Source organism: Stomoxys calcitrans, chromosome 5 (genome assembly GCF_963082655.1).
Source record: "Stomoxys calcitrans chromosome 5, idStoCalc2.1, whole genome shotgun sequence".
NCBI classification, from domain to species: Eukaryota; Metazoa; Arthropoda; class Insecta; order Diptera; family Muscidae; genus Stomoxys; species Stomoxys calcitrans.
Genome location: NC_081556.1, coordinates 129703187 through 129727213, shown reverse-complemented (window position 1 = coordinate 129727213; position 24027 = coordinate 129703187). Strand labels below are relative to the sequence as shown.

The 24027-nt window shown below is 38.6% G+C and overlaps 1 protein-coding gene across 7 annotated transcripts; it reads left to right on the top strand.

The window, feature by feature from the left end:
- Positions 1-705: 705 nt before the first annotated feature.
- LOC106089398 (dynamin-like 120 kDa protein, mitochondrial) lies at positions 706-22480 on the top strand. Of its 7 annotated transcripts, none has more exons than XM_059368995.1 (16): positions 706-888; positions 1091-1400; positions 1475-1610; positions 6585-6701; positions 6861-6935; positions 7000-7589; positions 7646-7873; positions 7946-8091; positions 8165-8329; positions 11199-11377; positions 16528-16605; positions 16668-17062; positions 17134-17252; positions 17314-17398; positions 21815-22019; positions 22091-22480. In XM_059368995.1, the coding sequence occupies exons 1-16, from the start codon at positions 857-859 to the stop codon at positions 22153-22155; spliced, it is 2925 nt and encodes a 974-aa protein (XP_059224978.1). In that variant the 5' UTR covers positions 706-856; the 3' UTR covers positions 22156-22480. The 7 variants fall into 7 exon arrangements, with proteins under 7 accessions (XP_059224978.1, XP_013110688.1, XP_013110689.1 ...); XM_013255234.2 differs by having other exon boundaries at positions 11199-11386; XM_013255235.2 differs by having other exon boundaries at positions 8162-8329.
- Positions 22481-24027: the final 1547 nt, after the last annotated feature.

Sequence of the window (24027 nt, the reverse complement as noted above, 5' to 3'; positions counted from 1 at the left end):
TTCACTAAATTTTATGAATACGGCCGTTAAAGTTTAATTTTGTATCAGTGAGCTCTTAATATAATTATCGATTCAATTAATCCGCATATGCACTAGTCTAGTATGTATGTAGTTTTTGTAGAATATGTGATAGGGGTTCCAAAAAATTATCTCAAAGAGACTTTTTCAAATGCCGTATCTTAACATATTTGTTGTGTTTTATTTCAGTTCTATCCAGTGCATGGCAGATGTTCGATATCATGCGATAACAGATAATCATAATTTGGACTTTATATGCAGTGTTTTATTTTAAACCCCTGTTTACACTGCTCATTAAATCCGGATTTAAGGCTCAGCTGATTTTATAAAGCGAAAACAGATGATCGAGCTATTAAATCCGTATTCAAAGTGCAGTGCCCCGTTTACACTTATACTATTTAGTACAAATTACTATTCATCGTTTTTTATTATCTGCCATTGCTTGTTATCGGTAACGTACCAGTACAATTTTGCGCTGATATATTATTCAGAATATCTGACATGCACTGGATAAGAATAAAAGAAAACACTGCAATTGTATGTCTTTCATAGTACTAATTTGCTGTAATTTATGAATACACCTAATATTCGTTATATTCACCCCGACAAAACAACAGCGACATCTATATCTGAACTTCTTGACAAAGACTTATCGAAATAAGTGTCAAATTGAACAAGAAGAAGAGATCTCATGTCATCATCAGCCTGTCGCCGCTCTTGGAAAGGAAAATAATTTTTCACTTTTATTTTTCCTAAAATCCATCGTGTTGCTCCAAAAATTCCAGACCGGAATTGTAGGGAATAAAGAGAGGAAGGTCTGAAAAATCAAAAAAACAACATGCTTAGGGTCACAAAACATATCGCGCAACGGTAAGTTTTCTTGAAATGCTTACACACACAGGAGTTATGAAATTGGCGTTGTCCGTACGCCAGTGAAAAAATTGCTTTACTCTTGTTCTTTATTTTTTTTTTGCTGTTTTAATGTTCTCTTTCTCTTCGAAAACAACAGTTCTCCTTTTGTAATAAAAATAAATAATGATTGTTTTCATTTGTTTGTTATTTTCAATGTTAGCGATGCAACCAAACGGGTGACGTATCTGTGCCATAAAATTGTGGTTTCTTCCAACTCAAACTATTCCACATTGAATCATCGTTTCGGTGGTGGCAGTTATCATCGGCAACAACAGCATGGTAGTAATGGTCAAGGCAGCGGCGGCCAACACTTTCGTAGCGATTTTCTAGCGCCGCATGGTCCTAAGGCCTGGACCATACCACCAAATCGTGGTTACGGCATGGTTGTTGTCCGTATACTGCGTGGTGCTTTGAAGCTACGCTATTTGCTATTAGGTGGTGCTATTGGTGGTGGCATGACTCTAAATAAGGTATGAAAATAAATTTTGGTTATTTTTTTTTTTTAATTATATAATCGATTATTATTTATATGATATGTATGTAGAAATATGAGGACTGGAAAGATGGTCTGCCCGATCTAAAGTGGCTGGAGGAAGCCTTGCCTCAGGGTGAAAAATGGAGTCAATTTTCGAAAACTTTAATGGAAATTGGCGGTGCTGTTAAGGATGTCATCGAAATTGGTATGTATGCACATTCAAAGTGGCTTAGTGTTTGACCAACCAACAAAAAATCTTATGGAACAAACTATCTCTCACTTTAAAAGCTAAAGTTTTTGTTTCTTGTAAATAATATTGAGATATAATTTAACTCATTCACTGCACAGTATAGTCGAAGTGCAATGCATTACATTAAACATTGATGTCATTAATTTATGTATGGATATTGATAAGGATTAAGGAGAATAGAACAAAAAATCTTCTTAGAAGGGATCTCATCTCAGTTTCAGCTCAATCATGGAAAACTTTTTTTAATGCAAGTCCAAACAGCTCGGAAAGCTGGCAATCTTTGTTGTTGTAACCACATACATTCATGTGAATGTAGCGAACCTCGTCAGGCTCCTATGTTATTGTTGTTGTATACTGCGGCGGCAACCCTTGTCGATGAAGGTCTTCATTGGGTCAATCCGGTACTTACAACCGGCTGCCATGATATTGTCAAGCTCTTATAGGTGAGGAAGGTGGGTTCAGTTCATAGGAACGATCGTCTTTTACACTACCTTAATCGATGATGATGATGCCAGATTTCGACCGTATCAAACAGCATTTGCTAAACTTTAAAAATAAAACGCTAGCTTAAAATTAAGAAAAGTCTATCAAGTTGGCATCTTAATCACTCGATCTCATTAAAAAAACATATTTGTTATACCAATGCTGTAGCTTGTAGTAACAATGGAAGTTACCAAGCGCATTGGTTAACATACCCGTCTATAACGCTGATCTCGAACATCAGACAAAATTGTTCGACAGTGTTTATTCATTCATTGGCCACATTTGCAAGAACTTCCGTCACCTAAAACTTCTTTACTAAGCGGTATTGCCCTGCGGCGTGCTGTTCGGACCAGTTTATTAAAAAAAGTGTCTTATCATTAAGCTCAAATATTATTCCGACAGCACATTTGAAATGAGAAAAGTTTTTCCGCTGTAAGAATTCTTCAGACCAAAGTGCTGCTACAACAACAACATCGGGGGCTTGTAATTTACAGTGGTCTAGTCAGGCTTGGTATAGTACGATCATGGAGTATAATACGATCATTGAAGTAGAAACATGAGGCCTTTATCCTTGCTCTTTAAGGAGTCTTTGCGAAAACAACTAAATCTGGATTTGTTCAACTTTGTTTCCCTGACAGCAGCGAATGTTATCTACAGCCAAAGTGCCAACATTTGAACATGTTGCAGAATCTAAGGCCAGCGATAAACTGATTTTTGTTGTAACAGTGAGTGTTTTTTTTTTTTGCTATTTATTAACTGTAATCTAAGGTTTCGTCATATGTCAAGGTCTAGAAAATTTGCAATTATGTTGGGGTTTATCCGATCGATCGAAAGCTGTTCTTGTGAGCTGGTGTACGATGCCGTTGATAGAGAAGGCAGTGGGAGAAACACCTCCTACAAAGATGACGACTTATTCCGTAACAATTTTCGAAATCATTTGCCACCTAGAGCAAAGAATGAATGAAACCTCTTTCGGCAAGCCTTAGTAGTTCTTACCGAAATGATGATGCAATCGCCACAATTTCTATCCAATTCTAATCGACCTACAACCAGATCACTTTTTACACACCCCACCCAAGTTCATACATCCGAATATTAACCAAAAACTAGCAAACTAGCTATGAAGACAAAACCCATTACCACAACACCTGTCAATGGGAATATAACACGCCGCCCCAAAAGTTGCACACCAATCTCTGTAGGCATTTCGGACATAACAACTATTAGTCTGGCGAAAGTACACATATTAACAGCCAGTTGCTGGCTGCTGCGATCTCTATATGTACTGCTAGTGAAGGGTAATGTATGCACACGTACAACATAGAGACGTACACTTAGTCCACAACCCTTGGCTGATAAGGTCTGTCGTGATATAAATGTTAAGAAGACCAGACGGAGTGAAGTAATTCTTACACCATTTAAGGAAGCCTAAACACTTGAATGCCTCTTTCGACACTTCAAATACATGTTTATCCCAACGGACATTACTTTGTATTTTCATGCCCTGAACATCAAGAAGTTCTGATTGCTCAACATTTATACCGTTGATAGACAAAGATGATCGTAATGGGTCAGCGAATCGGTTGTGTGACAACAAGTAGCACTGAGTCTTCCGTGCACTAAAATCTACTCGATTCATTCGACCCCACTCAGAAATGGCCAGCAAAATCTGGTAGCATTCACACGTTTGCGCTAAATTTATTCGGTCTTGAAATAATTCACATAATAGGTAAATCTGTTTCTATTACTTTTAATTGACTATGACGGAACATTTTTATCACTAGCTGAACGTAGAATAGCATTCCAAGCGCCTCGATCTGTTTCTATTAGTTTATAAGTTAGTCTGAAAATGTGTTTTTGCTTTGTAATAGCATTTGACTGGTTTTCTACATCGCGATTTGGTTTGGTACCACCCAAACTCATCAGTATGGGTTGTCATAAAAGTATATTTTTTGTTTTTCTATTTGTAATAGAAACAGATACACTATGATCTGTAGCCGGACAATATCCGATTGTATGAAATATTTCAAGACCGAATAAATTGAGCACAAAACGTGGAAACTTAATTTTTATAAAAGTTTTAGGCAAAATTCGATTTTTCTAAACAAAATTCGCGAAAGTTGATTTCTAAAGAAAATTTTAGGGTGGGGACACTTTGCCTTGAATGTCGATATCGAATTGTAGCCCATGTCCGCTTATAACGTTGAACGCCCACATTCTAATTCTGGCGAGAACATCGAAAAAAATGTAAAGTCGGTGGTTATCTCCTGGCGATATTTGCGAGGTTCCATGTTATGCATGGTCATGTAATTTCTCGCCAATGTGGTGTCGTACTGAGGCACGCAGTTCGGAAAAGGTCCCTTATCATTGAGTGTAATGAGAAGTGCTTTTTAGGGGAGGGATGGCACCTCAGACATTTCGACTCAAATATCGATATTAAATTTGTGTTCCACTCCCAAATCCCTTTAATTTGAGCCGCACATTGCCATGGTTGGTAAACTTGGACCGTCAAGAGGGTGTTTTAGGGAAGAGGCGTCCACCTGCAAATTCGTTTTTTACTCCTAAATACCGTTGATTTGAGCTCTATATTGGCAAAGTCGGAAATAAAGTTAATTTTAGGGGGTGCTTTAGAGTGTATCCCCAAACACTTGGATCTAAAATTGGATATAAGATTCGTTTTCTACTCTCTAATACCTTTCATTTGAGTCCCATATTGTCATAATGGGTCAATGAACCATGAGAAAAAGCGCCACCTAGACATGAACGTAATTTTTAATGTCATTTTCGCAATCTACTCGCTAATACATTTCATTTGAGTCCCATATAGCCATGGTCGGCTAATTTGCCCATTTGGGGGTATTTTGGGGTGGGACGACCTCCCATTACTTTGACCTAATTTTATATGTCATATTTGTAATCTACTAGCAAATACTTTTTCTTTGAGTCTCATATTGACATGAACGTCGAATAAATCTGTTTAGATGAATTTTGGAGTTGGGGCCGCCCAATGAGTACTTGAACCCAAAATTGTAATACGATAATTGTTTTCTAGTCTCTAATACCTTTCATTTGAAAGGTATTAGAGACCTATCGGCCAACTTTTGTTATTGGGTGGTGTTTTGGGGGTATGGCCCCCATCCGATATTAAAAAAATTATTAGCCTATGTTTCCTTCTAGACCAACCTACACCATTTGTGAAGATTTTAAGAAAATCGGTTCAGCCGTTTTTGAGTCTACGGAACTCAATAGTTGGTTGATATGCCCCTTTTGGGGTATTTTCGGGGGATGGATGTGACCCCCTATACTTCAATTTGATTTTGTATGCCAGATTCGTAATCTACTCCCGAATACCTTTCATCCCGATATTGATATGAACGTTCAATTTGTCTGCTTGGAGGAGTTTGGGGTCAGGGCGACTTCCTGGGTACTTGGACACAATTTTAATACCATACTCGCATTATACTCTTCAATACCTTTCATTTGATGGAGGCCACCGAAGCGCATAGGAAAGCATGTCCGCTTATGACGCTGAATGCCTGGGTTCGAATCCTGGCGAGAGCATCAAAAATAAAATTTCAGCGGTGGTTTTCCCCTCCTAATGCTGGCAATATTTGTGAGGTACTATGCCATGTAAAACTTCTCTTCAAAGAGGTGTCGCACTGCGGCACGTCGTTCGGTGTCGGCTATAAAAATGAGGACTGCACTCATTGATATGTGAGAAGTTTGCCCCTGTTCCTTAGTGGAATGTTCATGGGCAAAATTTGCATTTTACCTTTCATTTAATACCCATATTGGCATATCGGTCCATTTTTGATTTTGGGTGTTGTTTTGGGGGTAACGGGGGAGGGGGGGGGGGTGGATCAGCCCCCTTTCGATATCAACAAATTATAAAGCCTATTCCTCTTTCCTGACCATATTCGCTATCTACATCTCAATACCTCTCATATGAGTCCCATATTGTCATGATCGTCCAATGAACCTATTTTAGGATATTTTGGGGTTAGGGCGGACCCCCAGTTAATTGAACAAACAAGCAAACACAATTTGATTTTTATATATGAGATATCAACAAAATTTGACTTCTATGGAAAATTTCGTACAAAATTGATTTTTATAAAACTTTTATTTAAAAAAAAGTTTACACATTATGGGGGATGGTTGGGCGATCTATAGGTATTTCACCCTATTTTCGAAACAGGGACATTGTACACAAACATTTTAAAGAAAAGCGGCCTTTGCCCAGCTTCCAAAGCCATTGTTGTATCATCTGACCATTTGCCAAAACCTTATCTTATATCATCAGCATTTTTTCCTTTTTACCAATTTTTATTGCAAAAAAACCAATAAACGTACACCCTAATGTTTTAATAAGTTAAAAAAAATGAATCAAACTAACCGCAACCATAAACCTAATTTACAATAAGGGTTTTATGTTTTCACATATAGATCCCCGCCTGAAACAACTCGGAGAGGACAAGGTAAACGAGTGGAGACAATGGTTTGATAATCGTTTGGATGATGCCATCGAAGCAGCGGATTATCAAGGGGTGGCAATAGTCGAATGTAGGTTTATAATATTAAATTTTATTTCTTAAAAGAATTTTACCAAATCTAAGTACAATTATAGTTGATTTAAAGTGAGAGATATGTTGCTATATTTGTACTAAACAAGTGTTGTAATAGTAAGTGTAAATCAAAAAATATTTTATATTACTATTTCAGCCAAAGATGATATTAAATCTAAGACTACAGTTGCTGCGTTGAGTTTATCGCAAGATGAAAGCCGCAAAAAATATGGTATGAGAAGTTGTAAGCTGCCAGTTATTAGTTAGTTTAACGTTATTTATCTTTATCATTACAGATAACCTCCAATCACAGGTTGAGACCTTACAAACAGAAATCATGAATGTCCAAATAAAATATCAAAAGGAATTGGAAAAAATGGAAAAGGAGAATCGAGAATTGCGTCAACAATTTCTAATACTCAAACAGAATAAGAAAACTAGCACAAAGAAAATTAAAAAATCACTCATTGATATGTATTCCGAAGTGCTGGATGAGCTATCAGGCTATGACACCAGCTATTCCATGGCCGATCATTTGCCTCGCGTTGTAGTGGTAGGTGACCAAAGTAGTGGTAAAACTTCAGTGTTGGAATCAATCGCCAAGGCAAGAATTTTCCCAAGGGGAAGTGGTGAAATGATGACTAGAGCCCCAGTTAAGGTGACCCTAGCTGAAGGCCCCTATCATGTGGCGCAATTTCGAGATTCTGATCGTGAATATGATTTAACCAAGGAATCTGATTTATCAGAGCTGCGTAGAGAAGTGGAATTTCGTATGAGAGCCTCAGTGCGAGGCGGCAAGACTGTGAGCAATGAAGTCATATCGATGACTGTTAAAGGTCCAGGATTGCAGCGGATGGTTTTGGTGGATTTACCTGGCATTATATCGGTGAGAATGCCATGAATTGTTTTATGAAGTGAAATAAAATTAAGCTTTATTTGCAGACAATGACTGTGGATATGGCCTCGGATACCAAAGATTCTATACACCAAATGACCAAACATTATATGAGTAATCCAAATGCCATTATTTTGTGCATACAAGATGGCTCTGTGGATGCCGAACGCAGTAATGTAACCGATTTAGTAATGCAATGTGATCCCTTGGGACGTCGCACCATCTTCGTACTTACAAAAGTGGATTTAGCCGAAGAACTGGCAGATCCAGACAGAGTAAGAGCTAACAGAAATTGTTAAATAAATAGCTTTGTACTTATTATGGGCAAACTGTTTTATCTTCTTTAGATTCGTAAAATTCTCTCTGGCAAATTGTTCCCCATGAAAGCTTTGGGTTATTATGCTGTGGTCACTGGTCGTGGACGCAAAGATGATAGCATAGATGCTATAAGGCAATATGAAGAGGATTTCTTTAAAAATTCCAAATTATTCCAGTGAGTTTTTCATTTGGTAATCAATGGAGATATAATGCAATGAGATTTTTGCATATATGCTTTTTTCTAGCAGACGCCGTGGCGTCATCATGCCCCATCAGGTAACCAGCCGTAATCTAAGTCTGGCCGTATCCGATCGTTTTTGGAAAATGGTAAGAGAAACTATTGAACAACAGGCGGATGCTTTTAAGGCGACCCGTTTCAATTTGGAAACGGAATGGAAGAACAATTTCCCCAGGTGAGTAGAATGACAACTTTTTAATGTATAAAGATTGAGTAATGAGTTACCGAACTGTTGTAGCATAGTTAAGGCAATTATGCGAAAAGTGTTATGCTGTTATATATAAAATTTTATAAGGATTCCATGGGGTCTCTTATTGCAAAATATTGAGAAATAGAAATACTTCGTAAAAAAATATTTGAGAAGAAGCGCACATGATTAAAGCGCTTAAAAAGTAGGTAATTTAAAAAGTAGGCTAAGGAAGATTCGGTCCTCGAGACCTATTACGCTGGGGTATATTCAGAAGTCAGAGAATGTATGGAAATTCTCCAACGGACAACGTGGCACTAGAGGATGTTGTCACTGGTATGCATTCGCCGGAGGTTATTAGGGAAATTGTGTCTGAGCCAAAAATTCTTTGGGCGATAAGAAGTTTCAACTCCTTTAAGTCGCCAAGGCCCCGATGATGTATCACCGATTGAATTACAAGCTGTGTCTGATAGACTGATTCCCTGGCTTAGGGAGATATACTTTGCTTGTTTCAGAATGTCATATATGCCTGTGGAATAGAGGGACACGAAGGTCATTTGCATTCCGAAAGCAGGAAAACCCTACCACACGAAGGCGAAAGATTTTCGTCCTATTAGTCTGTCATTCTTTATGCTAAAGACTCTTGAGAGGTTGATTGAAACATATCTTAGGGCAAAGATCCCTGGAGATCGACTGTCGCGGCAGCAGCATGCATATAGTAAAGGCAAATCCACTGAAACAGCCCTTCACGACCTAGTCGGCTACATAGAGTGTTCTCTCGCTTTCAAGGAGTATACAATGGTAGGATTTCTTGACATTGAAGGTGCTTTAAATAGTGTAAAAGTGACGTCAATCATGAAGGCGTTAGAGTTTCTAGGCATCAACTCTACCGTAAAAAAGTTTATTAATAACTTACTTACTAAAAAATGCATTACGGCCGGCTTGGCATCTGTGGATCTAAAAAGATGGGTCAACAGAGAAACACCTCAAGGAGGGGTACTGTCTTCTCTACTTTGCAATATAACCATTAACAATATATTACTGTCTCTGGAAGAAAAAGGTGTAAAAGTGGTCGCGTATGCTGATGACGTGGCAATTGCGATTAGGGCAAAGTTTCCCAGCACTCTAAGAGATATACTTCAGGAAGCTCTACGTGCAAACGCAAAGTGGGCTTCCGAAAGTGGTCTGCGTATAAATCCGTGCAAGACAGAAGTAGTTCTTTTCAGCAGGAGATACAAGTTGCCTACAGTGGAACCTGTCTCCTTGGGTGGAGAGAATGTTCCGTTTACAGAAAGCGCAAAATACCTGAGTGTTTTGCTGGACAGGAAATCGAACTTCAAATCCAAAATTTTGGAAAGAGGAAGAAAGGCAACTCTTGCCCTATACACCTGCAAGAGAGCCATTGGTAAAACTTGGGGGTTTAGAACGCGTGTCATGCATTGGGTATATACTGCCGTTGTCACACCTAAAATGCTATATGGTGTTGTGGTCTGGTGGACGGCGCTTCAAAAGTCCACCTACAGCTCAAAACTTAACCGGATCCAAAGGATGGCTTGTTTGTGCATCACAGCCGCACTGAGGACGACATCATCTGATGCACTAAACTTAATGCTAGAACTTATGCCTCTGGACATTGTTGCTACTCAAATTGCAGCGACCACTGCCGTGAGGTTAAGGGAGCTTTCTCATTGGTCATGTGGCGGCTACGGATACTGTGTTATCCTTGATATAATATCCGATGTTCCAGGCAGTGTGGGTTACACCCTACCTGAGCCGCTTTTTGATAAAAAGTACTATTTCTAATAGAACCGATTGGAACTACAATATCCCTGGTAACAGAAGTTACATAGACTTCTATATGGATGGTTCTAAACTAAACGACCAGGTGAGCTTTGTGGTATACTCTAAAGAACTAGATCTGATCATATCGAAAAGGTTACCCGACCACTGCATTGTGTATCAAGCGGGGATCCTTGCAATTAAGGTAGTGGTGGAATGGCTACGATTGGCAATATATCTTCTCAGACAGCCACGGAGCCATTAAATTCCTGGAGAATGTATTTCAGTACACAAAAACCGCCCTCGACTGTCGCAGATGTCTCAACGAAATAGCTGAACAGTTCAAAATGTACCTTTCTGTGTGCCGGGCCACAGAGATATCCCAGGGAACTGTAAAGCGGACGAGCTTGGAACTAGACTATGAACTACCCTACACATTCCATGGGTACTGGAATCAGGCCCGAAAGACAACGAAAAATAGATGGTAACAAAGAGGGGGCTATGAGCATTCCAAAACTATGCGACCTCACCTAGACTTGAAGAGGTCTACAGCTTTGCTGTCATTGGCTAGAACAGACGTGTCAGTCATTGTGCCCGTCATGGCAGGTCACTGTCTAATCGGAAAACATGCTGACAGATTGAAAGTTGCCAGCAACGACTTTTGCAGAAGCTGTGAGGACATCAAAGAAGAATAGACTATAGAACACCTTTTGTGTGTGTGCCCTGCACTTGTAGGTAGAAGGAGTTCCACTTTAGGTTCTCATTTCTTTGAAAATCTGATTTGGCGGATGGGAGCATTGGAAAGTTATTGGGCTTTTTAAAGCAATCTGGATGGTTCAACTTCTTCTGTTACTGTGGTATCACAATGGACGAAAACATTTAAGTGAGTCTGATGGCAGACTGCCACTTAAACCTAACCTAAACTAAGTATTTATATAACAGTATAACAATTTTTTCTTCTATAGCGTTAACTGTGCTACAACGTCTACAAAGCTAGACAATTATTTTTTCCATGAGGATGGATTTGCTATCCTTTTCGAATAAATAATACAAAAAAATTCTTTATTTATACTTACAGACTACGTGAATCTGGCCGCGACGAACTTTTTGATAAAGCCAAGGGTGAAATTCTCGATGAAGTTGTAACTCTATCACAAATATCGGCCAAAAAATGGGAAGAGGCTCTTAACGATAGCCTATGGGATAAATTGTCGAACTATGTTTTCGAGAATATTTATCTGCCCGCTGCTCAGTCAGGTTCTCAAAGTAATATTTTGTCACTGTATTTTTAGTTGATAATGTGCATTAGGATTCAGAAACATAGTCGTCAAGCTACTACTCTCTATATATCATTTATGTGTTGTTTAATGTTCAAAACCAATCGGAAACAAAATTATTGCAAGCAAACATGGTTTCGGTCGTATCGGTGCTAAAGTAATTTTCAGAAAAAAAGTAATTTCCAAAAAACTAAGGAAAATCAAAAAAAAAAATATTTTTTACAGGTTAAGAGAGATATACGAATATGATCTGGTATAGATAATAATTGACAGAAAACTATGTGATGTCTTAGGTGGAGTGAATGTAGGTAGAAACCCCCCCATTTATAGTTGATGTGATGTGTGTGAAGAACATTAAGTTGGACACCAATTATATCAGTTCTTTATTGTGTATAGAAACGCTTTAGTTATTAAATTATAAAAGGACACTTTATATATTTATAGAAAAAATTCAAGTTTACCATGCCTATCAACTATATATACAATATGAGTATGATATTTTATAACTAAATTGGGGCTGTTCTCATTTGAAGATGCTTCGTACAACAAATCAGTGAATGAAAAAGGCTATAAGATGAAAAAATTAGCTATTTCAGCAATAACTTCGAAAACTCGCGTTTACCAATCGTTATTGAGAAATTCAAATAAAAATTTAAAAGCTAGTGCAATAAAAAAATGCCAGGATTTTATGCCCACCACCTCAGGCAGTTTAATAATGTCGCCAATTGTTGTAACGCATCTGTAGTTTGAATGTGTTGCCCACCATCAAGTTGACCAGATTTGCCCAATTGTAATCTCACAGGGGGAAGAAGGCAAGATAAGCAAATCGCTGTCGAAAACCCCATGTAAAGTCCAATTCCCAGCGTAGCTCACAAACAAGTGTGATGGCATTCCTCACAAAGATTCTATTGACCCTAAAATCAGAAAACTGGGTTTGAAAATCGATGCGGTGATATATAATCCGAATTTTTGGGCTCGAACGCTTGAAGCAACATTACTTAAGTACTGGTAAGCTACGAACAACTGATAAGTCACGAGTTCAGTTTTGGTGACGTAGCAGTTATTGGTCCAATAATATGCGCCTAGTTGTTGAACGGCCAATTTAGCATACTCAAAGTGAAGTAGAACTATTCGCTGCATCCGTGGTCTCCTAGCCGGCGAACAACCGCAATGCCAAGTTGTCAAGGATAGGGGCCGCGACGGGCTCTCAACCCCGAAGCTGAATATCCTGGATGTACTGGATGTCCTGGTACTCGAGTACCTGACTAAAATCCTTAACCTGTCTCTGGACACTCGTATAGTCAGCAATGCCTGCAAAATGGACTGAGTTAAACCCCCCAGGGATGCCATTCAAGTGTTCGAGTAAGAAAGAGTTATAGGGACTGATCTGTCTTCTTGCAGCCTGTTTGATGTATGTCCTGATTGTAACCTGGGATAGAATCAATGGGATAGAATCGAAAAAAAACTTAAATAATATACTATTCGTGAACGGATGGAGGTAACTCTTTGAAATTTGAAATGGTTAGAGGTGTTATCGAGATCATGTGCAGAATATCAAGGCCCTAGGTGGTCCCGGCGTCTCTTGACAGGGCCGTAAAGATGGTCACCTCGGCATTTCGAAAAATGGTTTGGGCTGCCAAATCTTCATTTGGGGTCAGAAAAAATCGGTTCACATTCAGATATAGCTCCCATATATATGTTCGACCGATTTGAGAAAATTGCAATTAAATCTTCATGTGTAAACCGAATCGCACGAAGTTTTTCATCAGGGATTCTCTTATAAGTCTCGACATTATTGGTGAATTTCATAGAAATTGATTCAGATTTAGATATAGATCCCATATATATGTTCTTCCGATTTGTGCTAGTATTACAATAATTTGGTCATTTGTTAACCGATTCACACGAAAATTGGCATAAAGGATTCCCTTATGGTGTACTTGAGGAGGATGAGACCTCGATCTACTCAGATGGCTCCAAGATAGAGCCAGGGACTGGATTGGAAGTCTCTGATGCACTCAATATCAGTATGTCGCTGAGACTGCCGGACTAGTATACGGCATTTCAAGCAGAGGTCTGTGCCATTGCAGTAGCCGCAAGAGAAATTCTGGCAAGGGGTTTACCGCTATCGAAACTCATAATTTATGTGCACAGTATGGCGGCGCTCAAGGCCTTGGGTTCGAGGATGGTGAGGTCGAGATGCGTGGCGGACTGTTTGGAATCCCTGGATAGGCTCCGGGACCACGATGTGACGCTTACATGGGTTCCCGGGCTTGAGGGGATTCCAGGAAATGAGAGGGCGGACGAGTGCGCCAGGCGGGGTTCGTCTTATCGAGCTACTGAACACAGTAGATGGGATGGGCAGGGCGGCGTCGGTGGCGAGGTGTGACACGGTAGATGGTTGCCGGACTGCGAAGGAGCCATGGCCGGTCATCGACCGGAGGAGGACGAGGGAGTTGCTGACGTTCGATAACAAGTCGATGAGTACTCTGACAGGGATCATAACCGGACGCTGTGCCATGGCGGCGCGCGTGGGAATACCGCACAATGATTTCTGTAGGTGTTGCCTTGATGAGGATGAGACGGAGACTTTTGAGCACTTGCTGTGTTCCTGTCCGGGTCTGCAGAGATGTAGGCTCTTCTTTCTGGGGAGCAGTTTCTTTTGTAATCTGGGTGAACTTGCGAACGTACCTCTGGTATCTTTCTTGAGGTTTGTTGATGGAACAGGATGGTTCCGACGGGGGTTGCCACAGTCTCCGGTGTAGGTAGATCCGTGCTTGCGTAGGAAAGGGCGGTTCTTTACCTCCCGCTCGGGTTTCTCCACTCCTCCTGTCTTTTTCCTTTATTTGTGTACAACCACTAGTAGTAGGTCTCACATTTTTTTTGTTCCCTTTCTCTCTCAAGGGTACTACAATGGGCCTCCGAGTGAACTCACCTTTGGTGGGCGGCCCATTCAATTTAACCTAACTTATTCTCTTATGACTCCCGGTATTGCCATTGAATTTAATAGAAATCGGTTCATATTTAGATTTAGTCCCCATATATATTTTTTTTGTCCGATTTTGAATAATACTCAATAATTTAGTAATTTGATAAAAGATCTTCGCAAAATTTTGCACGAAGGTTTCACTTATAACGCTTCTGATGACTGATGAATTTCATCGAAATTTGTTCAGTTTAAGATAAAGCTACCATATATATGCATCTCCCGATTTTCACTTTTAAGGCCATGCCCATTTATCAATCGATCCACTATCCGCAACCTGTGGACGCTATAGAAATCGAAGCTCAGAGTTTCAGCCAGTGTGGTGCGCATAATCATCCCGTGCTGGGATGTAGAATGCTGCTTTACCAACTTCGACACACTGTTTCCTAAATTCTCATGTGGACCATTATCTTATCATGTGTGGCATTATCCATCTAAATCACCATTTTGTGGATGTGCCCCCAGAGACGTTAGAATGTGTTTTCACGACTTTGAGCGAAAGTTAAACGCTAAAAAATGGGGCAAGCAGCGTATCAATTAGGCCTAAATATCATTTACGAGGATACGGTGCAGTTGCCTTAATTCTTACTGGGCTAGGTAACGTTTATGCTACACGACACAGCTCAAACGTTCTTTTGCGCGATCCGACATTACATGACCGCACCACTTGCAAATTTGCAATTTTTCCCATGAACATTCCTTTAAGAAACAGGGGCAAATTTCTCACATGTCAAAAAGTGCAGTACGATTTAAGTTTAAGCTCAATGAACGGCGTGCCGCAGAGCGACAGCTCTTTGGAGAGAAGTTTTTACATGGCATAACGCCTCACAAATATTGCCAGCATTGGAAGGGGAAAACCACCGCTGAAAATTTTTTCTGACGGTCTCGCTAGGATTCGAACCCAAGCGTTCAGCGTCGTAGGCGGACATGCTAACCTCTGCGCTACGATCCACTTACAACCTCCTTATACAGAACGGACTTACAGAATATTCATCGCGATACTGCAACCAATGCGACTTCATTATACCATCCGAACATAGTCCTTGGTGAACGTCTACCACCCAATGCAGATGATGAGAAAGTCCTACCTAAAAAACCAGAGATACTCTGGTCGAATTAAAATCCGGATGGTGTAGCAAACTAAACTCATCTAGCTACCATCCCCAATATCTGCCCTGCATGTAACACAGGCCCTTATGACACCAATGACCTATTTACATGATCGGTGAAACCCACTAATCTGTTGCGGAATCCCTATTGATCGCTCCAATTGGTTTGTTGATGGCGGTTGGATTGTCCGATGTAATGTCAGAGAATATCTAAATGCACCAAATGTGGCTTGTATAACAAGAACAGTACTGTATGCGTATACTGTAAATTTTTAATATACAGTTGTACTGCACAATTTACTGTATATCCCACTGTATATTTGAATTTTTTCCCTTATTGCTGTTTGATTGAATGTCCAAACCTGCTCCCAAACTAATTCACATACAAACTGATCTAATTTGCGTACATTTTAAGCAGTGGCCTCGGTGGTGGTCACCCGAGGATGGATTTTAGCGAATTTATTGCATTTTAGTTGTTTTATTTACAGATTAAAATGTTAAGTAGCAAGTGATAAATATAGTCGATTTGTCTTATCGTCTTCAAATGTGAATATCCCATAAAATCATTTACCCATCAATTCTTTGGCATGTTTCCAAAACGATGGAAAACAAATTCTATCCTTTCAAACTTCTCTTTTGTTTTCTCTATTATACGCGACCTTAAACTTAGAGCGATATTGCACTTAAATTAAACGAAAGTTCCAAATTCAAGTGGTTTTTGGTGGTGGCAGTATACTAGAAATCTTATCGGGTTTTACTTACTTTTCGAATTCCGTTTTTGAGATACTTTCGTTTCCTTTACGTATCGGATCTATAGTATAACAACATTTTCAAAATTCTAAATTAATTTTATTATTGGCATGTTAATTAACTGTTCATTGTTATGATTTGGTCTACAGTTTAAAATTTTCGTTTTGTCTTAAATCTCACGAATCATAACATAAATTCACTTCCATTGCCTTAATATCTAATTAACAATTTCTTTTATTATCTTTTTTCTAATTTACTCTAATTTTATTTATAATCCCACAAAAGATTCCTTTAATACCATGGTGGACATTAAATTAAGACAATGGGCTGAACAAGCTTTGCCAGCCAAATCTGTGGAAGCTGGTAGGTCTGATTTGACATCCGAAAAACTGAAATTCTTTACAAAAATACTTTTCCTTTCTAAGGCTGGGAAACTTTACAAAAAGAATTCATAGCACTCATGGAAAAGGCGAAAAAGTCTCCCGATCATGATAATATATTTGATAATCTTAAAGCTGCCGTAGTCGATGAATCCATACGCAGGCATACATGGGAAGACAAAGCCATCGATATGTTGAGAGTTATACAATTGAATACCCTTGAGGATCGTTTTGTCCATGATAAAAGTGAATGGGACCAGGCTGTGAAATTCTTGGAAACATCAGTTAAAGCGAAATTGGCCCAAACTGAAGAAACTTTAAATGAAATGTTTGGACCTGGCCAATTCACTCGTTTGACACATTGGAAATCTCTGACAGAGGATCAAAACAAAAGACGTCATGTGAAAACAGAATTGGATAAAATACTTAGGAATGATGATGTAAGTTATTTTTTTTTTTGTGCTAAGTTAGACTTTCAAAAAAAATGTCAACAATTTAAAAATATTTTCAGAAACATATACCCACTTTGTCCTATGATGAGCTAACAACAGTACGTAAAAATCTTCAAAGAGAAAATATCGAGGTAGACACTGATTATATTAGACAAACATGGTTCCCTGTCTACAGAAGGTATTTAAAGTTATTTGGGGACTATTCTTTCGCTTATTATTAATATTCAACGTTTTTGCAGACATTTCCTAAAACAAGCTTTACATAGAGCAAGTGATTGCCGTAAGGCCTACTACCTTTACAGCCAACAAGGAGCTGAGTGTGACGTAAGTACAACTTTTAAGCATTAAAAATTGCAAATTTTTCCCAGAATATTACATAAAGAAACTGCGTTAACACCGATATCAATGAATGCTGTTCGATTAAAAATGTAGCTCAATGTAGAGGAACCACCTTCCTATGCAACTGCAAATTTGCCCATGAACATTCCATTAAGGAACATGTACAAACTTTTCTCATATCAATGAGTGCTGTCCGATTCAAGTTTATGCTCAATGATAAGGAACCTCTTATTTATGGCCGAGTCCGAACGCCGTGCCGCAGTGCGACATCTCTTTGGGGAGAAGTTTTTACATGGCAAAGTACCTCACAAATGTCGCCAGCATTAGGAGGGGAAAACCACCATTGAAATTTTTTAAGAATGTTCTCGCCAGGATTCCAACCCAGGCTTTTCAGCGTCATAGGCATACATGCTAACCACTGCGCTACGGTGGCCTCCTTTTTATGAGGGAATCCCTCATTGTAGAGTAGTTTTACACGACTAAACGCCTCATTAATATAGCCTACTTTAGTATAAAAATAACCACCATTGACTTTTTGTTTTCGCAAGGGTTCGAACCCTGACGTTAAGCGCCATAACTCTCTGATTATTGTTTAAGGAAGTTCTTCACATCCACTTGAGAATGTTCATATGCGGTTGATTTGCCGAAATGTCGATAAAATTTTCTGTAAAAATTAAAATTCGAAAATTTTCTCTAAAAATTAAATTTTTAAAAAATTTTTTATTAAATAAAATTTTGACGAAATTTTCCATTCAAATAAAATTTTGAAGAAATTTTTCAATAATTTCTTCTAAATTTTCTGCTGCTACAAAAAGTTGACAGAATTTTCTATAAAATTAATAATTTTTTTACATGTTCCATAAAACTAAAGTTTCGACTAGATTTTTCATTAAAATAAAATTTCATACGTTTTGCGCAAAATTTATTCGGGTTTGAAATAATTCATACCATCAGATATTGTCCGATGCAGTTGGATTTCGGTAAAATTTTCTATAAATTAAAATTTTCAAATTTTTTATAACAATAAAATTCCTACTAAATTTTCTAAAAAACTAAATTTTCCACGAAAATTTCTTAAAAAAAAATATAGACGATATTTTTTATAACAAAAATGTTTGACAAACTTTTCTACACCTATAAAATTTCGATGAAATTTTGCTAAATTTTGCCTAAAATGGTAATAATATTCTGTAAAGAATAAAATTTTGGCAGAAACTTTCATAAAAAAATTGATGCACAGAATTATGTGCACAATGGAAGAAGTGTAATTGTCGCAGAAAAAAATCTGTCATTACACGAAAACACATGCTTTGGGAAAAGTACAGCTATAAGGCAGGGTTGTCGAGCGTGGTAAATGTGGTATGTGTATCGCAGAGAAGTTTTCGCAATAAATAGATTCAAATACAACATACCAACGTACGGCCCTTGAAGCCATCATACCTAATATGGTTGAAAAGTCTTCCAAAGACGAAACGCGTCCCTTAGTGGTTGGTGTGTATTGCGATCTCTGGCTTTCCCTTTCCATTTGCAAAAAAAAACTGATCATTGAGCTCGTCTCGAAAGAGAAACACAAAAATTGTGAAATTTAATGATCTTCGCTCGTACAGGCAAAAAACTTGAAAATGAAAAAATTCGACAGAGCCCGACCGGGATTCGAACCAGGGCACACAGAGCAACAACGAGAGCCGTTGCCGTGTTTAGCGTTCAAACCCATCAATATATCATCCAACAGATGCACAGAATCACGGCACCATGGAAGTAGCGTAATTGTCGCAGAAAAAAATCTGTCATTACACGAAAACACATGCATTGGGAAAAGTACAGCTAATAGGCAGGGTTGTCAAGCGTGGTTAATGTGGTATTTTTATCAAAGAGACGTTTTCGCAATGAATACGAATCAAATACAACATACCAACGTACGGCCTTTGAAGCCATCACACCTAATATGGTTGAAAAGTATCCTAACCAAAAACAAAACACGTCGCTTAGTTATTGTTGTTGTTGTAGCAGTGAGTTATACACTGAGGCGGCAGCCCTTGCCGATGAAGAAGTCCATCGGGTCAACCCGGTACGTACAACCGGCTGCCATGGGATTGGTTAGTGGTTGGTGTGTGTTGCGATCTCTGGCTTTCCTTTTTCCATTTGCAAAGAAAATCTCCCATCATTGAGTTCGTCTCGAAAGAGAAACAAAAAAAAATAAATTTTGTTTTTCATTTGTTTTTGGATTTTTACTGCCGGGTCATGGAAATCAATTCATATAATCGCGACAGATACCACACCACTGGTGGACGCGTTTCGATTATTAGATAATTATTTTCAACACCATAGTGGGTCATATCTGTCCGTCTGACTGGTCTACTGTTCACATCACACAAGGGATTCGTTGCTCCAATCATCATACCCTAGAATCAGAGAAAATCTGGATATCAATATGATGGTAAAAGAACATATGCGGAATTTATAGGTAGAACACATTGTGCACTGTAACTTAAGTGCCTGTATTGGTTTATTATCAAGATACTCTAGAACACAGGCAGAAGGGATGATAAGATCTCAGCACTTTTGGCGACTTTGTGGTGACTGATCCAAAGAGGATCTCCCGTTATTCAATCGTCAATTTATTGAGCATACCGACTGCGATAGACAAGATGAACAGCCATTTGTCGCATCCGTGCCCCAGTCCCTATAATTAGCCATCACAATTTACCGTGAACATTTAGAATCACCCCAACTTACTGAGCTGGAACCTGCACACTATGATTGAATCCGCTCCTAGGGATATAAAGAAGAATATTTGGGTGTTTCGAATGCAATTTGTCAACACCTCACCGAACCACCTCATACAAAGCGGGTTTGCAAGATTTCCAGGAGGATAATTTAATCAATGAGACCTCTCCATATCAACCTAACATAGTCCTTACCAGATGCCCAACTCCGATTGCATTTGTGAAAAAAGACTAGAACAACTCTGGCCCAATTATAATACAAATGGTTAAGAAAATTAAACTCGTTTGTTCCCAAAGACAAATTGCAAATTTGCAAACTTCTCACATATCAGTGATTCAAGTTTTAAGCTCTATGATAAGCGGCCTCCTTTTTATAGCCGAGTCCGAACGGCTTGCCACAGGGCGACACCTCTTTGGGGGGAAGTTTTAACATGACTTCTATACATGGCATAGTACCTCACAAAGCATTAGGAGGGGAAGAAATCCTATAGACTTACTTCCCTTCGCCGCACATTTATTAAACCATTAAAGAAATACTCCCCCGAGGCTTGTGAGGGAATCGCTTAGCATATCAAAGCATCAGCATGGATTTCGTAAAGTGCATAGCATGAAGTCTGCTTTGTACGACAACAATGCACTTATTTGCCCTCGTTTCGAACAGGGCAAGCCGCGCAATAGGACGGTCCTCTTGGTTCTTATCCTATTAAAGGATTTCGATACTGTCAGCCAATTAAGCCATATATTTGCATTTGGATGTAGCGATCCTCGCCAAGCTCATGTACGTGAGCAAGGTCGTTCCGGCCCATAGCGTGAACGTGAGGTCATTGGTTATTTAAAGACGTCAATAACGTCCTTTGTCATATCGAGTATCATAAGCAACAGCCGATGCCACCGGGCTTCATACTGAGACTCTTCACATGATACCGCTGATTTTGAGCGACTGTAATTGCAGCAACTCCGTTTACGGAGCTCTAAGCTGAGCCTTTATAGATGGCGATAAACACTATACAAATCGGCACACAGAATTCCAACACGTCTGGTGCTCATAGTTATCTCGTGCCGCAACGACACATTGTCAATCTTGCCGTTTATTTCCATCCAAGAAATTTCAATATAATGCCATAAAATTTCAACCACATAGTTCTCCAATGGTGCAGTGGAAGTACGTCGACAGCTGAATGTGGTTGAGGGCAAAACGATGCCGAACAACGCTCACTGTAAAGCTGCCGAGTGAATGCTGTTCTAAGAGATCATTTGCCGCTAATAGCTCCTAATGAAATTTCCCTCCACAAATCCTGGTAATTCTGGCTCAACTACGCTCCGCCGGTTGTAGCGCAATATACATATTGGGAATAGAATAATACCAACGGACTAGTTGTATCTCCATCTTGTAAAAAGGGATCGAACAACACACGTCACCTTTTCATCTGCCCAGTAAATCTTGTGTTTAGTGGAAGGATTCAGCTAGTGTGCTGGATTTACGATCGATCCGAGGTGCTCGGCGTAAGCCGAAGCGTTTGTTTAGACGAATTAACGCCTATTTTTTGGCGCGGTCTGATAAAAACGAGAAAATTTTTTTCTGCTTCTTTACTCATAACTTCATTATTTTTCTTTTTTTTTACTTACTATTGTATTTATCTTTAATGCTTTCATTCTATTTTAAAAATCTTTGCAGATAAATTGCAATGATGTGGTTCTCTTTTGGCGTATTCAACAAGTCATACGGGTGACAGCTAATGCACTGCGACAACAGGTTATTAATCGTGAAGCCCGAAGACTGGACAAAGAAATCAAAGAAGTTCTAGACGAGTTTAGTGAAGATGAAGAAAAGAAATCCCATTTGCTTACAGGCAAGAGGGTAACATTAGCAGAAGAATTAAGTAAGTTGATATAAAAATGGATGATTAAAAAAGCTTTTTATTAACTAATTTGTATTTACTAACTTTTGCAGTTAAAGTAAGACAGATCCAAGAAAAATTGGAAGAGTTTATAAATTCATTGAACCAAGAAAAGTAGAAACATCGGCATAAATCAACCATTCTCTCTTCATAAACAAACCAACAAAAAGAAAACAATTAATCAAAGATCTTTTGTTTTTTATTAATAAGTCATTAAATTAGTGTCTAGTCCTGATCTTTATATAGTTTTGTATTTAAACTATTTATATACTACATACATCCACCACTTACTTACCTAAATCTGTGTTGAGTTTTCTTTTGTTCATGACTCGACGATTGACTTGCATTCTGTTTTTCAAGCCTATTGTATTTTTGTTTATTTTATTTTTAAGCTTTTGAACTCGTTAGAATAAAGATATTCGTAATGAAAACTTTTAAAAGTATTTTTGAGTATTCATAAATGAGAAAAGGTGCATATCCAGCTTTAATTGGTATCTTTAACATTTCTATTAGGTTAGACTACTCTATGAGTTATAAAGTATGTTTTTTATTAGATACAGAACTGTTGACGAAAATTAGGTCGGGTTTCTTGCAAAAAATTAAGTTCGTGTTAGTACCGGAACATTAATATATCGCGGGGATAAAAATCCTTTTAACAAATTTGGTTTTTCGTACATTTGAAGGGTAGTTTAGAAGATATGTCAACATTATGAAGCAATCAGCAATTAATTGCGCGCTCAAAAATTTGCACAAACGTTTAAGGAAAGTCGTTAATATTTTAAAAAGAGAGTGAACGTGGGAGCTAATGGCATTTGGAGAGTTTTTTAAGTGAGATATTGCAAATTTCTGCTGGAGGTTCTTCCCCAGCAGAGATTTTAATGGCAAATTATTAAAGGATAAGCACGCGAACCTTTATATTACACCACCTTTATATTACTCAGCAATCGGGAAAAAAGAGCCCGGCCAGGATTCGAACCTGGGCACAAAGAGCAACAGCGAGATACGTTGCCGTTGTCTAGCGTTTAAACCCATCAATACAACTTCCAACAGATGTATATCACGTACACCATGGAAGTTGTGTAATTGTCGCAGGAAAAAAAATTGTCATTACACGAAACACATGCATTGGGAAAAGTACAGCTAATAAATATGGTTGTGGAGCGTGGTTAATGTGGTATTTGTATCATAGAAGCGTTTGCGCAATAAATACGATTCAAATACAACATGCCAACGCACGGCCCTTGAAGCCATCACACCTAATATGGTTGAAAAATATTTTTACCGAAGACGAAACGTGTCCCATAGTGGTTGGTGTGTGTTACGATCTCCGGCTTTCCTTTTCCATTTGCAAAAGAAAACCTCCAACCATTGAGCTCGTCGAAAGAGAAACAAACAAAAACAGCTGTATTTATCGGAATGTTAGGGCAAACAATAAGCGTATATTTAGAAAACCAAAATCCTTTAACCAGAAGAATATCGATACAATAAATTTTAACCGAAGAATAAGAAAGTGGCCATTGCAAATGCAAATTTGCCCCCAGTTCCATTAGGGTCCTGGGGCAGATTTCTCACAAATCAATGAGTGCTGTACGCTTCAATTTTAAGCTCACTGATAAGGGCCTCCTTTTTATAGCCGAGTCCGAACGGCATGCCGCAGAGCGACACCTCTTTGGGGAGAAGTTTTTACATGGCAAAGTATCTCACAAATGTCGCCAGCATTAGGAGGGGATCACCACCGCTGAACAATTTTCGGATGTTCTTGCCAGGATTCGAACCCAGGCGTTTAGCGTCATGCTAACCTCTGTGCTACGGTGGCCGTTAGTGTTTTGAATCACGTAAACAACGGTTACATTTTATATAAAAAATTTTAAATAAAAAATATGTAAATATTAAAATGCTATTTCTAGGCTAATGATCTAAATGCAGCAATTAGGCACAATTAATTCAATTTTAGTAAGATGGCAGGAATGTGTTGGTGCAGTAAATGTTC

Coding starts and splice junctions, on each gene's coding strand:
- LOC106089398 (XM_013255233.2), top strand. CDS start 857: ATGCTTAGGGTCACAAAACATATCGCGCAACG. Junction 1,401..1,474: donor GTGGCATGACTCTAAATAAG/GTATGAAAATAA, acceptor ATATGTATGTAG/AAATATGAGGACTGGAAAGA. Junction 17,063..17,133: donor AAATACTTAGGAATGATGAT/GTAAGTTATTTT, acceptor AAATATTTTCAG/AAACATATACCCACTTTGTC.